We start from the raw sequence: 18,942 nt of genomic DNA on the forward strand, positions 1-18,942 counted from the left end.
TTTATTATTGTTTTTTTTAACATATAAATAAAATGCATTGTCATTTACAAAGCTAATAGCACAAAATCTCACAAATGCGAGACCTATTGCATTGCAAATGCTTGTTTACACTTGGTATCCTCTCAGTTGGCGTGTGTGGAGTTTACCTGGCCAGTACTAAACATGTAATCCACCCGGGGTGCATTTGCATGAGCAGAGAATACTTTTTTCTGTCCAGTTTGCTGCACGATGCGTACCATACCAGGCTTACATTTCGTTAGTAGTACCCCCAACTGGAGCGAGTCAACAAAGATGAAATAATGTCTCCTTTCTAGCACAAGGCTGGGCTGTCAATGAATCCAGTAATCCAATACTTACAGTAGGCAACAAATTCCAAAAACTGGAACGTCCCCAAGCTGGGAAAGCGCGATGGGCATCAAAGGGCAGGCCTGCCCCTGGCGGTTCCTTCTAAATACATCTTACGTGCTTCTGGAGTTAAAAATAGAAATGTAACACTGTTTGTAATGAGCTCTTGGTGTGCAGGGTCCGCTCTGCACCCCTGTCACGGATCATAACTAGAGAAGGCATGGAAAACCCAGTGTAACTAGTAAGGCGATGTGTGACGGTAGCACAAGTTGGCAAAAGGCTCTGTGGTCCACGTGCCAAGCCTGACACTACAGCCACCGGCATGAGCCTCAACCTTTTTTGGAGCTCCGGCAGCTGAGTGCAGCTGTTGCATACACCAGCGGGGCTGTCAGCTGCACGCGGGCTGGAGCTGCCATGCGGATCACTCGGGCTCCAGGGTGGGGCAAACGCTGGATGCCGAGTGCTTGCAAACCAAGCCCTGGAGGTGACAGAGTGCCGGAATTCATGAAATCCAACAACTTCACTCCATTATCAGCCAAAGCAACGTTCACATTATCCAAGCAAACAAATGTGTTTCCATTACTCAGTTTATGTGTGACAACTGTTACATTAGTTGGGATATACTCATTAGGAATAGCAGATAAAATAGATAACCGACGCAGTGAGAGAGCAATAGAGCGAAAGATTGAAACATGTATATATAAACACACACACGCACGTTTATCACGCATACCCGAAGACCTTCTTCACCGCCGCAAAACACACATACTCACCTGTAAGCACTGTATTTTCTTTTAAATTCACCTTGTCAATAGTTTTACAACTTTTTACCTCATCACACACATTTGAAAAGAATCACAGTGCAACTGGAATATGTGACCATTGTTCTTTGGGCTTTGCAATGAGGCCAAGGTTTGGATGTGAACTCCCTTCTTACCCACTGACAGGCACCGTGAGAAACTCGCATTGCCCCCAGCCTCAACTCCAGAGCCATTTATTGTGCCCCGTTATAAATACTTGAACGTGGCTCAGTTCAGAGTATGCACTGTACAAGGGTATTATGCTGCCTGAAAAGAACAAGAGCTTTGCGTTTCACGTTAAGGAACCCGAGTCTCGGTGTCAGGAGTGGCGGCTGAGTCCGCTGACGCGGTAAGTGGGGCGGGGTGGGGGCGGCGGCGGCGGTATGTGTGTCTGTGTGCACGTGTGTGTATGCCTGCGTGAGTGTGGCTGTGTGTGTGTGTGCGCGCGAGAGGCTGACTTGCAGTGAAAGTGGGACAGGGGATGTGCACGGCACCGGCCTGGGCGTGCGCGCCCACCAGGTGAAATCGGCGAGGGAAAGCGCGTGCACCTCCCCTGTCCCATTTACAAGGTATACTAAAGTATACTAGAGGTCCCTTCGCTACGCTCGACCTAAAAACAGCAGCCTTCAACAGTATGGTTCAATGCAACATTAATCGTGGGGAAAAAGCGCTCAAGTGTGCGTGGAGGAAAACCTACGATGCCTCCGCGTAGAAACAATATATGGGAGCTATCAGGCACACACCGACTTTTTTGCAGATAAAATTATAAACCGTAAGAATACTTCGGAGGAAGTTACATTCATTATCAATATTTTGATAAAGCTGACTGTCACTCCTGGGCTGTTGGGAGCAAATAGTCACTGCAATAAACTTTCAGATTATTTTCTCAACAAAGTTAATGATATTTATTATCTTTTTAATAGAAGTGATAAAATAAGAGTTGGTCTCTCACGATACGGTGGTTAATCTTTCACAAAAGGCAGAATTGAAAAAGCTTTCCTATGCTTAACGATAATTTGATCGCTACCTTCATGCATCCATTTAAATGGGGATCTCCTGAAGATCCCCCCTAAAACCAGAGTATATTTTAAAATTTCAGGAGACCATTAAATTGGGAATTGGCCAATATTTCTATGAGCACAGCTGTAGTGCCAGTGACATGGAAAATGCTAAGGTTTTCCTCTCCTAAAAAGCCTTCGCTTGATCCGACCTTCCTGGAAAATTACTGTCTTGTCTCTCTGCTGCTGTTTTTATCCAAGGTAGTGGAGAAACGTGAACAATTTACTGACAAATGTTTTAGAGCAGTACCGAGTCTTAGGTCATTTACAGAATGGGTTTATACCTTTCCACAGCACTGAATTTGCCCTTTTGACTGTAACTGAGATCCTTTGCAGGGGTGCAGACACTGGCAACTCCAAGGCACCAATTCTCCTATACTGAAGTGCTGTTTTCGACAGTCTCCCATGTGGGGTTGCTTCACCAACTTAGCCAACAAGGGGTATGGGGAAATGCCTTGACCTGGTTTACTTCTTCCTAAGGGACCGGTTCTTTCAAGTGATGTCTCCCCCTTTCTCTTCATCTCTAAGAACACTGGTTCATGGAATCCCACAAGGTTTTGCACTAAGCCCTACCCTTTTCAATATCTAAGTCAGACCTCTAGCCGCGCGGCAAAATTGTATGGGATCTCATTGATGTCTTAAATGGATGAAACTCAATTCATTTCCTCCCTGTCTGTGGAGGTGGCAGACCGTAGTGGCCATTTAAAAAAACAGTTTACCACCTGTTGCCAGCTGGATGCAGGACAACAGGTAAACATTAATAAAATTGAGTTTTGCTACTAGAATAGTGGTATTTATACTAGGTTGGTGGCGCCACAGGGAGATGTGCACTTTTCTTGTATACAAGTAAATAGATTACAATTTTCTCACGGTGCTAAAAGGAGAAGAGAACCACTTCCCTCTTCTGTTTAGGCAATGCCACAAAATGTTTGTTACTCCTTAGCACACGTTTTGGTATTAAATGATAATGTTAAATACACGTGTTTCCACAGTACAGTTCATCCATCAGCAAATAAAATGTCTTAATCCTTTTGTTCAGGGTTTGTCGCTGTTTATTGAAGGAGACGTCACAGCCAACACGTGTTTCGTCGTACTGGGGAATGTAACCCCCGACTTTTTCAAGGCTATTCTCCGTTGCTGTTTCACGTTGTTAGTTGAGGTGATACTTCCAACCCTCAAGGGGTTCTGGTGTGGATATCGTGGGTGCTATTCAAGCTTTGGTAATATGATGACCAAAATAATGGTTCTCTATCTTCTCGTTGTCTTCTACCGGGAGTAAATCCGTCCCGCCTGCCTCGCGTAAGATGCATCTTACGCGAGGCAGGCAGAAACATTGCCCCCCCTCCTTCCACGAACCCAAATCTGTGGTAAAATGCCTAGGGCGTAGGATGGATGACCTGCTACCTTTCAAAATGCAAGTCGGAATTGTATCGAGATCTTGCTTTGATATTTTAAGTCTTAAACCAATTAGGATTTTTCACGCAACAAATTTGTCAATTGATTCTACAATCTCTAATCATTTCACTCTTGGATTAGTGAAACTTTCTATATCTGGGCGCCAAAAAGCTGCTAGATTACTTTTTTCTCTCCCCAAATCCTGTTCGGTTGCTCAACTCCTCTGTAGTCTTCATTAACTGTCCATCGAGAAGCGTACTGAATTCAAAACTGTTTAGATCTCTCTCAATTATTTTTACAATCAAGGGGTACCCAGTCTAACCGTCTTGATGCAACCATATCTGTCTACTAGAGCAATAGGCTCGGTAGAGCTGAACCTTGTACATATACCCCAAACTAGAAGAGCCAGAATGGGAGGACGTTCTTTTCGATTTTTAGCTCCGACCTTTATGGAATTCCATGCCTATTGAGCTAAGAAACATACAGAATCATCTGAGTTTTCAGAGGTAGTTAAAGACCTGGCTGTTCTCAGCCTACGCTGTTTTTAGGTCTCGCTGAGCCTGCGCATGCACTGCAAGACATTTAGCGTGTGAGCTTTCCGAGTACCGCCACAGGCTTTTGGTGGTCTCAAGCTTGCGTGCACGTGAGCGTGCACACGCGCAGCCGCCATCTGTGTTTCGTCCGTCACACAACTTCCGCTTCTCCCCACCACAGATCGCTTCGCTCGCCGCGCTTGATAGCGATCACTTTCACAGTCACACTGTCAATGCTTGTTTTTAGGTCTCGCCAGAGACAGCGCATGCGCTGCCTCTTCGAGACATTTAGTAAGGGGCTTTTAAAAGTGCCACCAGAGGCTTTTGCTGGCCTACAACTTGCTTTCACGAGCTCGTGCACAGCTGCCATCTGTGTTTTTATTGCTGTAAGCAGGCTCCTCTGCTTGCACTACCCCTCTACCTTTTCCCCCTCACTCCTGGTCAGCTTCATTTGTGTCTTCTAGCTGTGAATCATGCTCCTCTGCTCGCACTCCCCCTCCTCCCCCTCAGTTTCATTTGTGTCTTCTATCACTGTGAATGCTCCTGCTTCCACGAGGCACAGACAAACCATCAGTCGTCACTGCACGCTTCCACCAGACATACACACCACCAGCCGTCAGTGCACGCTTCCACAAGTCACACACCACCAGCCGTCAGTGCAAGCTTCCACCAGGCACACACACCACCAGCCATCGGTGCACCCTACCACCAGGCACACACACCACCAGCCGTCAGTGCACGCTTCCACCAGGCACACACACCTCCAGCCGTCAGTGCACGCTTCCACCAGGTGCACACACCTCCAGCCGTCAGTGCACGCTTCCACCAGGCACACACCACCAGCTGTCAGTGCACGCTTTCACCAGGCACACCCAAACCACCAGCTGTCGGTGCACGCTTTCACCGGGCTCACGCACCACCAGCCGTCAGTGCACGCTTCCACCAGGCACACACACCACCAGCCGTCAGTGCACGCTTCCACTAGGCACACACCACCAGCTGTCAGTGCACGCTTCCACCAGGCACACACACTACCAGCCGTCACACACTACCAGCTGTCTGTGCATGCTTCCACCAGGCACACACACCACCAGCTGTCGGTGCACGCTTCCACCAGGCACACACACCACCAGCTGTCGGTGCATGCTTGCACCAGGCACATACCTCCAGCCGTCAGTGCACGCTTCCACCAGGCACACACACACCACCAGCCTTCAGTGCACACTTTCACCAGGCACACACACTACCAGCCGTCACACACTACCAGCCGTCTGTGCACGCTTCCACCAGGCACACACACCACCAGCTGTCAGTGCACGCTTCCACCAGGCACACACACCACCAGCCGTCGGTGCACGCTTCCACCAGGCACATACCTCCAGCCGTCAGTGCACACTTCCACCAGGCACACACACCACAAACCATCCCTGCACGCTTCCACCCGGCACACACACCACCAGCCAGTAGTGCACGCTTCCACCAGGCGCACACACCACCAGCCATCAGTGCACGCTTCCACCAGGCACACACACAACCAGCTGTCAGTGCACGCTTCCACTAGGTAAACACCACCAGCCGTCAGTGCACGCTTCCACCAGGCACATACCACCAGCTGTCAGTGCGCGCTTCCACCAGGCAAACAAACCACCAGCCGTCAGTGAACGCTTCCACCAGGCACACACACCACCAGACGTCAGTGCACGCTTTCACCGGGCACACACACCACCAGCCGTCAGGGCATGCTTTCACCAGGCACACACACCACCAGCCATCAGTACACGCTTCCACCAGGCACACACACCACCAACCGTCAGTGCATGCTTCCACCAGGGATTAACACCACCAGCCGTCGGTGCACGCTATCACTGGGTGCACACACCACCAGCCACCAGTGCACGCTTCCACCGGACACACACACCAGCAGCTTTCAGTGCACACTTTCACCAGGCACACACACCACCAGTCGTCAGTGCACGCTTCCACCAAGCACACACACCAGCAGCCGTCAGTGCACACTTTCACCAGGCACACACGCCACAAGCCGTTAGTGCACGCTTCCACCAGGCACACACACCACCAGCAGTCAGTGCACTCTTTTACCAGGCACACACACCGCCAGCCGTCAGTGCAGCAGACCGGCTCTTTCTTGGTAAATATGTGTTTGATGCCTGAGAGGGAGTGGGTCGAGTTTCCTTAAACCATGCAGAGTATGCAGGTGCAGTGCATGAGCTCCTGTGTGAGTGAGTAATGCTGCCTGGGGCTCACTTACTCCACACTTGTAAATTGCGCCTGCACCAGGCTTTTTATCATTTGCAAAGTTTGGCGCATGCGCGCAGCTAGGCAGCCCCCACACCCCCGGGAATGACTGCTTCCTTCAACCAGAAAGGAGACAACATTCAGAGCAATGAAAACAAGTTCATTTGATGCAAAGAACTGTTATGAAAAACCATGTCTAGCTATTGTAGATCTGGCAACTTAAATAAAACAGCAACAACAAACAAACAAGCATTGGCATAGCCAATAGGTCTCGCTTTTTGGACCCTATAAGTATTTTTAAATTTTCTTTTAGCGCGCGCGCACACAACTCCCGGTCTTGTCTTGAGTTATGGTGAGTTCTTTCACTCCTGATCTTTTCTACGGACCACTTACTGCACATTTGAGTAAAGGCATGCTGCGCTTGATACAAGCTAGTCATCTTGCCTCCATATAACTGACTATATTTTAAGGACGTGGTTCTTATGGGAACCCTACAAAAGCATTTCCCCTACTTGGGGCCTCAACAGCTTGAGAAGGGCACCTCGCAAAGAGAGCAAAGGTTCAGATCCACAAATGAATGACATGTTCAATCACCGTGGACAAACAGCGAGACTCTAGATGAGAACCATCAATTTTCGGGTGTCTCATTCTCTGCCACTCTCTCCTAACCGTGCCACATGTGGAAAAAAAGTTCGCCTCTCTAAGACTGCACCCCACCAACAAACACATACAAATGGGGAATGCAGAGCTTTTAGGACCCCTGCAAATGTAGGACACCTATCCAATGAGTATGGAAGTCGCACTAACCCCTTTAAGATCTAGCACGCCGTCCTTACCTTCCTGCAACAGGGTAACTAACTTCGTCGTGAGTAAACCCAGGCTCTTCTCGTGGCGGCCGGAGGCGCTGCCCTGCCACTGTGTGGCAGCGGTCATCCTCCGTGCTCGATTCCAGAAGCCCTCCTGCGTCGCAGCCTCCTCTTCAGTTGGGATCGTGCACGGCCGCCCAGTACGGAGCAGTAGAGACACCACGCGAACCCTGGCAGAGCGCCCATGGAGGAAGTGACGTTGCAGCCGCTCACGGTTGCCAGAGTAACAGGATTGTTGGCCTGTGTACGGTATGAAAGCTGCCGTGCTATTTACACCTGACTCGTGTGCCAGAAGAAGAATGGCAGTGCCTGTAGCTCACAGGTCCCAAGTCTTCCCTTTTGAGAGAGTGCATGCCCTCTTGTTTAAGACTTACAATATACAATATAGTATTCCTCGTTTCACATATCGCTCACCCCCACTGCCTTAGTGACAGATTAAAGATGTTGTTCTTTCCGACCAGTAATGTCTGCCCCCTATATTTAACTCGACAGCGTAGTTGCAGCGGTTGAAGTACATAACCAGCATTGGCATAGCCAATAGGTCTTGCATTTGGGAACTTATAAGTATTTAGTTATACAGCACAATATAATTGGTACAACAGCATCAATTGTTGCATTGCTGAACACTTATAAGGTCCTTAAGGCGAGACCTATTGGCTATGCCAATGCTTGTTATTCTTCTCTTCGGTGCTTTGGCTCTTTTCTGCTGTTAATGTATTTTAATCAAAAGGTATATGTGGACCTCATTTTAGTATTGGAACTTGTGAAACTCCTACAGGTTTACAGTTAATACCTAAAGTGACGTAGGCTGTAAAATGTCAGTGGGCCAAAAGTAGCCGTACTTTCATAATGTTGTGCAAGAAGTGATCGTGAATGGGTTCAGGGGTCTACTCTGCTCTTTGTGCTGCCCACAACAAACTGAGTTTATTCTTGTCTATTATGTTCTAAGTCGTAGAGCATGCACAATAGGCATTTTGCTTTTATAGACTGCTGAGTTCATGTAAAATTATTTTCTTTGAGTGACTAACACATTTATTTTTTTATTTATAAAGTTTTATATAGCGCAAACCTGATCCCGAAGGATATCGGAGCGCTTTACAATTATAGGGAAAGGTAACAAATCAAAACAAGAGTCTAACATGGGGAGTATAATAGGCTTTGAATCAAATAGTGCACACATAACAGCTCATTTATAAAAACTAATAACCAATACCAAAATAAAATCTAAACATGAGTCAAATGGGGCGTCTAATAGGCATTGAATCAAGTGGTAAACATCTTAATAGATAATTTATACACCTGGGTGAACGAAGACTGGGCAAAACGAAGTAACCTAATGTCTTAAGGGGAGTAAATACAATAATCATGTACAGGAATACTAACCAAAAATAATAATCATATACTGGAATAATGACCGATACTATAGTATGACCGATGTACTTAGAGCTAAAAATTACCCCTCCTGTTAAGGTAAGAACTTATTCATGAGGAATCTTTTTGCTTCCAATTTGAAAGCAGCCTTGGGAGAGATCCTCCTAATGTATTAATGCCTTGTGATTTTCATTTTCCTAATTTAAAGATTATTTGTGTTTTGGCCTGGTTTCTCAAAACTGAACTAAATGCGTTTATTTGACCTCCTTATCGACACTTAAGAGATATTGGAACACATGAAAAAACCTAGTCATGCTTGTTAAAAAAATATCTCCATATTTCTCAACCTTTGTTGTAATAGTGTTAGGAAATTGGAGTGTTCTAATTTTATCATGATCTTCAGGTTAAAGCAGGCAGAGGCTTTTAGTAATCTTATCATGAATAATTTGTCCACTATTAAAAAACAAACAAAAAAAACATGTTTTATTGAGTTTCAGGTTATGCTCACATGCACTGAGACAAGTTTAAACTATGAACCTTTTATTGATTAGGTTTGTTTTACTGTTTGAGTGTCCACTTATGGACATTGGTGTGCTACCATGCATTAACTAAAAGTAGAAAATATAAACTCTTGTTAACTTAATTTAATTAAGGTGTACATTTCTAGGTGTTGCACTCGCACAAGCACCTTAAAAGTATGAAGATAAAACAGAAAAACATCTTTATGCACTGTTGCTCTTTTTTACATTAAGGTTATTTGCAAGTGAACAATAGCATTATTTAGTTTAAGTAGCTAGTTCCCACTTTTTTACTTTTTTTTTGAAGGCTTGGAATGTATGTAGCGCTTCTCCCAATCAACCGTATATTTCTCCTGAATTTTTAGGTCTTGCTTTAGCCAAGACCTATTTAATTTTACTGGGGTGTGGAATTCCTATAGCCCATAGCCCAGGACATTGTTTAGGCTCAAGGACAACAAGTTTTATATATTCACTTTATCCTTGGAACAAGTAAGCCCAACCCCCTACAGCCCAAACCCTTTGGCAGGCGGTTTATAGTACCACATTATGGATCAGGGAATTGTATTGTCTGCAGTTAAGGAAATATTTGTGTCCTTAGGTTAATGTTGTTCGAACCTGTGTTCATGGTTCATTAATACAAAGCATTTATTATTAGGGTGAGCGCTGTAAGGAAATATTGTAAGCTCGGACTGCACTACTGATAGTTCCAGTATAAAAATGTGTACACATGTTTGTAAAGTCTAACAATATGAAACTATGTATGATACTCCCAGAATGCTGTTTGATTTGATGCAAATATTTCCAGAAGCTGGAAAGCAAGACTGAGGATTCTTTGCTTTAAAAATAAAACATTTACAAAAAAAATGCAACTTTGAAAAAAACATTTTCATAAACTGTGAAATTTTTGGTACCATTACTTTGAAGCATCATTTTGTTAAATGTGTTGATGCATACCACTATTTCCAAAACACATTCATAATGGAAGATCAGTGTAACCCGTTTTAACAAGATTATGGGAAAAATTAAAATAAAAAAGCATTGGCAATGCCTGTAGTTTCGACATTGGCGGTTGGCCTTTTGGTTGTGTACGTGTGCGTCTTGTTTTGAAAAGAAACTTTACTGTGGGATCTGCCGGCCCCCCACTATTATAACAGACACTAGCAAAAAGCAAAAATATTTGTGGGTCTCCAAAAGCACACATTGCCACAGTTCTTCCTGGCACTGAACAAAACAATTTTGTGTGCCGATATGCTCCTTGTGATGAAGCACAATGCTGTCACTCATAGTGTAGCCAGCTGATAGTGAGACAGAATTTTAATAAAAACAAAACTTGTTGGTTAACACTAGACATAATTAGGGGCCCATTTCTTTAAGAAATTTACAAAAGTGTACCCGGGTAGATGTCCTTTAATTAGTGCAGATTTACGTCTTTCATGAATTACCAAGAATTTATAGAAGTAGACAAGAACATGGTACTCCTAGAAAATATTTGTGAACTGCATTTTAGCATGAGAAAATATGTATGTGTCAATTTTCTCATGTGAAAATCTGTTGAGCGTTTACAAGTTCACTTTCCCTTGAACCACTTCTTCCTTGGCAGGAATACATTTCCAAGCTTTTTCCGTATGGGAAAAGATTAGAAAAGAACTGGTAAAAATTCATAAAACATGCAAGTAAGTAGATTTGCACAGACCCCCAAAGGACATTCCAATCCTGGAACTATTATTTACTGGTAACTCCAGCCCCAGTATGTACATGTGCGGAAGGTGGCAAATATGTGAATTGCTAGTACTCAAAACCTATTATAGTGTGAGCTCTGGCACAATTAGAGAGGCTATTATCAGAACTCTAATATATTGAGATTGCTGCCATAATTTGTCGCCACACTACATGGCACCTCGAGGACAAGTTGATTGTGTTACAGAACACATAGTTTTATGAATCAAACTGATGGACAAGTAGATATTTTATTAAATTCCACACCCCTGATTTTACTAACATTATAAGTCCATGCTTCCTAAACCTTTTAGAACCACGATCCAAGTTTTAGAACAACAAACCTTTGCGAGCTACCTAGTTTTAATGGATATGAGATGGGCTATTTTTTTAATGTCACTAAAGCATTGTGTGGTAACTCACTATGATTTAGAGGCAGCACATTTTCTATTGAAATTGCTATAAATTTATACAGACATATAGTTATAGTGATAAAACTATATTGCAGACAAAAGATGATACGTGGAAATCTGATGTCCGTGATCATTTATCATTTGTGCATCTTCAAGTAAAATGTCTTGATTTTTTTTATCCTATTAATATCTTTGTTACCATCACACTGTAGAGTTACAAAAAAAAATTGCTTCATTTTTGCTTTCCTAACTGATGAATGTGTGCTGTTCGTTTGCAGTTAAATGACATCTTACAGCCTTTCCTTTCTCACTCATTGTAACCTGGTAAAATTGTCACATAATTCCTTCTACTTTTCTTTCTCTGACTGTAAAGTGTGAGGAGTCTGTAAACCCCAAAATAGAAGCAACAATTTGTTGTTGAGACATAGCCTGACATTTGACCTGTCTTTGAAGTGCAGCAAATGTGACAAGACAAATACAGAATTGAAATGCATCTTTATTGCTTGGACTTTCACGACCCACCAAAACCGTCTTGGGACCCACTTGGGAAACAGTGTTATAGGCATAATATAGGGGCTTAAAGCCATCCCTCTTCTTCTGTTGGCCTGTTATTGTCACTCAAATTTGTATGTTTCCACTACAGCATACAGCATGGGGCAGAGCCAGCCCACTTAAGCCATTGATTCTTTTCCTAGATTTAAGGGGTGATTGAAGGACATTTCATGTTGGAGGAATAATAACAGCCTAAAACTTAATGCGGACAAGACGGAGGTCCTGTTCTTTGGACAGGCATCTGCCTCTAGAAATTGGTTTGCCACCTATACCGGCAAGCACGGCGAAAAAGTGGGGCATCAAATGTGATACGGACCTCTCTTTCTCAGCACAAGTACGTCCTATATCGGCCTCATGCTTTGGCAAGCTGAGAAGTCTCAGGAAATTCTCGCATCTATTGCCTGAGGGTTTTCGACGGGTCATCGCCCATGCCACTGTGACATCTTGGCTGGAGTACGCAAATTGTCTCTACCTGGGACTGCCTGCCTATCTGATCAAGAGATTGCAGATGGTACAGAATGCGGCAGCGAGATTAATTCGATGAGTTCCACTCCATCACCACATCTCTCCGCACATCAGACAACTTCATTGGCTACCTGTAGCGAAAAGGATATAGTTCAAGGCCTTGACTCTGGCCTTTCGTGCTTTTCAAGATAGCAGCCTAGATATCTTAAGCGTCGGCTCTGCCTATATCAACAAAAAAGCTCGCTGAGATCTAACTCTCAGCACCTGCTCTGTGTACCTCACTATGCTAAGTCCTGCATAGGAGGCAGGTCCTTCACAGTGGTGACGGCCAGATTGTGGCACTCCCTGCCTTCCCACATGTGCTTGATTAAGTCTGAATGTGAGTTCAGAAAGACCTTAAAGAATTGGCTTTTAAGCCAAGGCTACCACCTCGGTTGGACCCCCGCACTTGCTTGACCGTAAAGCGCTGGGATTCCTCTGCTGGAGGTAGCTGTTGCGCTCAACAAATGTTATTAAATGCTGTTATTATTGGCTAAAGTCACTGTAAGTGACCGCATTCTGCATTTTCACAAGGAGCAAATCGGCACACAAAATTTCTTCAGTGGCATGGGCTACTATGACAGTGTGTGTGTTTTAAAACCCTAATCATATCAGCCAGTCTTTTAAGGTTGACGGGGGCCCAGCAGCTTAACCATCAATAAAGTTTTGAAAAACCATGACAAAATAAGCCTTGACAAAGCAAAAAGGTTTGTAGCCAACCCAGACTTACTGATGACACCGCGTTCTACCTCTTTCTTTTGCGTGTATGATGGACCGGAAAGCATGTTAATCCTTACTGGATTTTTTGTACTATTACTGGACATTTTTCTCTATATAGCATTCTAATTGGTAATTTTTGTTTGGACTTGTAGATCCCATTTGATCCTACAAGAACGAGACACAGGAACAAGGTAAACCTTAAAGGTTTGTTTTCAGATTATAAATTATACCAAAAAAAAGTTAACATGTCAAAATCAATTGAGAAATCATAGTACAAAGATCAGTTAAAGTACAAAATCAATGAAAGAACTCAGTCAAGTTAAGGTCCGAAAAATAAAAAGTGAAGCATAGGAGAGCAATCCTCCTAAGTTCAAAAGGGAAATGAATCTCTCTACACATCAAAAAAATAGCACACTTTTACAGGGTTCTTGAACAATGGATTTCATGCCTTCAATACAGTTGTACATGATTCCCACAAAAAATCCAATCTGTCCTAAGCAGAGCGTAACAGTTGAAAGTAAACACATTGCGTAAGTCTCTCATAATTCTACAACATGAATCTTCTCATGGACGCCACCTGTACTAGAACATATAGTGCTACAATTTGTGTGATTCTACTAAAACAGATAGTAGTAACCTTTGGCATGTACAATTCTACTGAAACAACATTTTTATATTGGTGTGAAGGTGGTTGTCTTGCCTGTACAAACACTTTCAAACAGTATTCTGCTGAGGCATGAAAACACAAGCTTGTCCACGTGATGCAGAAGTTTGGCAGTAAATGTCACAAACAAAATGAAGTGTACGCCTACTATTGCTAAGTTAGATAGAATTCCAGTTTTATTAGTGTAGTGCATTTTGCTTTAAGAAATCTAACATTGGCTTTCCCAAGACTTGTTCTTTCTTACGTTGATTACATGCTTGCTTTACTTTTTAAGGACTCTGCAGCGAAGTCCTTGTGCCTTTCATAGGCTACTAACAACATATAAATGCAATTAATATTTCCAGACACAATCGCGGTGATAGAAGCCTTTCCTCCAAGGAAACATGTTTAGGCAAGCAAATGTTTTCCAAAGTATTAAATCCACTCCTTTTATCTGTCTGAGGCCTTGTGGTTATTTGATGGCAGTGTTCTTAGTACAATGTTATGCTCTGAAATCTAGAATAACTGGTGTTGTTGCCAGATTGGCACTGTATGTGCACATACTTTGTCTCAGTAGTCATCAGTCAGTTGTTTAAAATATAATTATTTTTCATGCTTTTTACAGCATACGCTTTAGATACAAACATGACAGGGCTTTGTTTTCTTTTAGACTTAATGAAGAAAAATGTTCAGCTTGAATGGTTTATGGACAGGAAATTTAATGAAAATCAGGAAGGAAACAGCCCAGAAGAAAATATATACTCGAAGCACATTGTTTAGCGCAATTACTTTATGATTTTGGAACTGAACAGTTACGGAAATAGCTAAACACACCAGGAACATTTACATTTGGGGGGCTTAAGTGGGGAGAGTTGAGTGTGCGAATGTGTTACTCCACGTTTTCCAAGACTGTTTATGGCTGTCTATGTAAAGTTTTGAATTATTTCCTTTTATGGTCTTCATCATTACTCAGAAAGGTTCTTTTAATTTAACCCCTCCCATGCTGGTGACGGAACCGCTCCGTCACCAGCCACGGACACGCTGTGCTGATGACGGAGCGGTTCCGTCACGGCCCGCTCGGCGCGCCTGCGCAGCGCAGATTCCGCGCCTGCGCTGGACGTTCCATTGAGCGGGCGGGGCCGTGACGGAACCGCTCCGTCATAAGCACAGCGCACCAGAGGCTCGTGATGGAGCGGTTCCGTCACGAGCATGGGAGTGCCGCGCGGCCGCCCTACCCCCCTAGCGCTGCGGCGGAATTGCAGCCGCAGCAAAGGGGTTAAATAGACAGTTCACTTACAGTTTACATGTTTTAAGCACAGTTTTGCTCCTCTTGCATCCTGTATGGGACTCGAAAGTCTAGATAGGGAGTGGTTTTGTTAGTCTCCAAGGACCAGATGAACAACTGTTTTTAGCAGTCACAAATTGAGATTTAGCCCGTTTGCGACCACTTAAACGTCTTTTGAAATGTACCATCCCTATTTTGCGAGTTGGTAACCTATTACTGACTCACAAAATAGGTTTTGCGAGTTGTATTATGAAGGAGAGTGCCAAGGGCATCCCTTCCTAATTGCGAGTTGCAGGGGGATGCAAGATTGTTTCGCGAATGGAATGAAAAACAATCACAGTTTACCACCAATTTCAAATTGCCATTTGCAAACGGGAAGGGATCCCCAAGGGTCCCCTTCCCCTTTGTGATTGGGGGCACCAACATTTTTTGAGAGCAGGCAGCGGTCCCAGGGGCCACTGCCTACAAAAAAATAATAAAAATGAAAAGAGAAATTTTCATTGTTATCTTTGAAAAACATCAAGGAAAGCAGGGTGCATTAAAAAAACTGCTTTATTTAAAAAGCAGTCACAGACGACATGGTCTGCAGATACCAGCAGGCCACTTTCCCTGCCAGTGCCGCCCATTCAAAATTGCAAATTGCGTCCTGCCTCTATTAATGAGGCAGTTCCCTTGCGATCCCATTTTGGAAACGCAAACAGTGTCTCAGACACAGTTATACAACAGATTTTTCGACTTGCAAATTGCGAATCCCTAAAAATCGCAATTTGCGAGTTGCAAAACCTGATGGGCATACATTTGGCCCCAAATCTTATTGAATGGCACTGTTTGGTTCTCTCCCTGTGCCTCACAAAAATAATATATCCAACTCTCCTCATGTACTCCAAGTCCTCCAAACATATACGTGCATACATACCTCCTCAAGCCAATCCCTACACGCAAATGCAGACTTGAGTGGTTAGCCTTTTGACAGTGACTTCACACAAGGTTAGTCCTTATCCGCCAACTAACTTCATTGCTATGCAACATGTCAAGTCAATACAAGAGGTCAAGATTGTCCTTTTTAGTCTTCAATCTGTAAAACCTGTTTAAATGCGGTTAAAAACTGCTGAATGCAGTGTTGCCATCAAGCTGTGCTCCAAACTTCATTCACGTGCAACGGATTCATGATGCCAATGTTGCATGGCATAGTCCATAGTGAATGTGTGCCACGCGCCAGTGCGTTTATTTTAGGTATTAAGTGTTCTGCAAAATTAATTTTAAAGAGCACCTGAACACTTGAAATGTTTATTTTTTTATTTTTTTCAACTATAGAGCCTCAAAGTTGCTGTACATAATGTTTGTGCGTGACCCACTTACAACAGGATTAGATAGCAAGAGGTGATTGGGTGGGAGGAAGCTAGGGATATGTCATTGGGGAAGTGCTGAACAGTATAGTCATTTTCCATCACACACCTTGCACTACTGCACATGTTTATATTACACATTTACATTTAGAGGGCTTGGTAGATAAAGTGGTTTGCCCTAAATAGCATGCTTTTTAGGCCACGTGCTGAAGCAGGCTTAAAGCCCTGGACCAAGATGAGCAACTAAGCCACAAGGCCAGATCTAGTCCTTCAAACCATATAAAGTAAATGAAACTGCTAATAACTATGGTTATTCAAGGACAAGCAGCGAGGCGGTCAAGACTCAAGAGAGATATATATTCGTGTGCATGTTACCCCTATATATTCTATTTAGGCTCAAGAAGAGAAAGCTACAAGACAAACTCAAGTGTCTCAGTTTATAAATGTACATATTTGGTTTTACCAGAGCCACTAGCCACCATTATTTATTAACACCGTTATAGTAGTGTTGAATAACTCTGAGAAATATTCTCATTTGGGACCGTGGCAGGAAGAGAAGGCACTGGCAAAGCCTTTTTGTTCTGCCTTTGGGTCTATTGGCTTTGCAGATGCCTTATTTTGTGATGCTCTTCTGCATTGGCAAGACTGTGCAGCATGGCCAAAAGTGTGGGGGGGGAAACCACTGAAGTGGCCGCAGCGGTTGTGTAATTTTTTAGGTGCGCACGTGCATAATGACTTGAGGTGCGCACTCAATGCTTCTGTTGCCCATCTTCTAAATGACGCAGGTGCCATTTTTAGGTCGAGCGACCTATCTCAATGCGCATGCGCATTGAGCGGGAGCGAGATATATAGGGGCTTATCGAGAGTTTACCTAACTGGCGATTCCACTGGCGATTCCTTGCAGTGCATGTGCTTTTTAGGTCATTGCGCAAGCGCAAGCCCTAAAAAATGCGTGCACAATGCCACCAGCCGCCTGCCTGCCTGCCTCTCATTACCACATCAAAGGCAGCCCTCCCAGTGCATTTCTCACCCCCTAATTATTCACGGCCGGTCGACCGTACTTTCAGTTTCACGGCCGCGTCTCAAGCATCTAAATATTTATTTTAATTGGAAAGTTGGAGCTTTTTCATAATTTTATTTGATTTCTAAAAGACAAATCAATCTGCTAGCCTCTTTTGGCTCCTGATGCCTGTGCTCGTTTTGTCGTCACAGACCGGCGCTTCATTTAAAGCCGCCAGTCGTCCATACTGGATTCTGGCTGCTGTGCTTGCTCTGCTTCCACAAATCAAGCCAAGTTACAAGCTTCATTTCTTTGTCTGCAATTTCACATTTATTTTCATTTATAGAGGTTTTTTTTCTTCAATGTGGCTATTTATGTGCATTTTTATTTTATCAGCAAGTTTATATTGTTTAATTTTCAAGGACCCCCTGAGTAGGTGCTGCGTACCCCACTTTAAAAATCGAGTTTACATTAAGCAAATGATGCTCGAAATTCCCAAATCTAAAATAACCCAAAGCAAAAAAGTAAACCATTTCTTTTCTCTCCTACTCTGTGGATCTAATGTCCCCATCTCCGGGTGACACATTGCTTTGAAATGTTATAATCTCAAATATCTGTTTTTCTCTGTCAAATCCATCCCTACATTAATCTCCTTAAGCCTCGCGTTCCTTTTCTTCTTTGCCGTCAGATTTATCCCTCTGACCACTTGTAATTTTACAAATCAGCCGATCGATTCCAAACAGTGTTGGAGAGAAGGGTTATGTGGCGGATATTTCTGGCTCAGTAAAACATGCTGAATTTCTTCCGGTGTCGTTTTCGGACGCTGGGACATCATTCAGCAGTGCCGGCATTTGTCTGTATTAACCTGCGTGGAAGGAAGGGGGCTTTATTTTAACATCCAGCTGGGCAGAAACAAAGGCCTGATTTAAAAGACCATCAGCCCGTCTTTTGTTCAAGCCATCTGAGCCTAACACCTAGATGCCAGTGCAATGGAAGAAAGCAGAGGCAGACAGCTAATTACTTCACACATACTTAAGCAAAACCTTTGGAGCCAGTTGTTTTAACTTTGTTTAACTCCCTACGAAAGAGATGTGCTTACACATTTTTAATCTTGCCTCCCAAAGCAACACGACTTGATATGATATGAATGATATGAATAGATTTTTATATAGCGCGATAGTTACCCGCAGGCGTCCCAGCGCTCTAGCCGAATACAGGAGGGTGAGTCGGGCGAGGTTATCTGTTAAAGAAGAAAGTTTTTAATTTTTTCCGGAAAGGCAAGATGTTAGGTTCCGACCGGATGGAAAGTGGAAGGGAGTTCCAGAGCCTAGCAGCATTCGTTGAGAACATTCTTCCTCCACTTCTTTCTCTTTTGAACCTGGGAATGGTGGCTTGAAAGGCGAGGGTCGACCTCAGCTGCCTGTTGGGGTGGTAGGGGGTAATCAGAGTATGATTAAGAATTGCTCCCTTTCTCCAGTAAGCACGGTGGGCGATGCACATGCTTTTGAAGCTGACTCTGTCTTTTACAGGTAGCCAGTGCAGGGCTCTTAGTTCGGTTTTCACTGATTGCCGGCGAGGAATGCGCAGAAGAGTCCGTGCAGCGCAATTTTGGATAACCTGC

At 43.8% G+C, this 18,942-nt stretch overlaps 1 protein-coding gene across 2 annotated transcripts in view; it reads left to right on the forward strand.

The window, feature by feature from the left end:
• Window positions 1–18,942, forward strand: part of PAWR (pro-apoptotic WT1 regulator) — a 441,530-nt gene that overhangs the window by 100,477 nt on the left and 322,111 nt on the right. Inside the window, exon 3 of one of the 2 annotated variants that reach the window (XM_078674244.1) lies at window positions 13,200–13,238. The exons of the other annotated variant lie outside the window; for it this stretch is intronic. Coding sequence (XP_078530370.1) covers window positions 13,200–13,238 — 39 coding nt within the window. The remainder of the gene's footprint in view (window positions 1–13,199; window positions 13,239–18,942) is intronic. 2 annotated transcript variants of the gene reach the window in all.

This window comes from Lissotriton helveticus, chromosome 1_1, assembly GCF_964261635.1.
Source record: "Lissotriton helveticus chromosome 1_1, aLisHel1.1, whole genome shotgun sequence".
Taxonomy (NCBI): domain Eukaryota; kingdom Metazoa; phylum Chordata; class Amphibia; order Caudata; family Salamandridae; genus Lissotriton; species Lissotriton helveticus.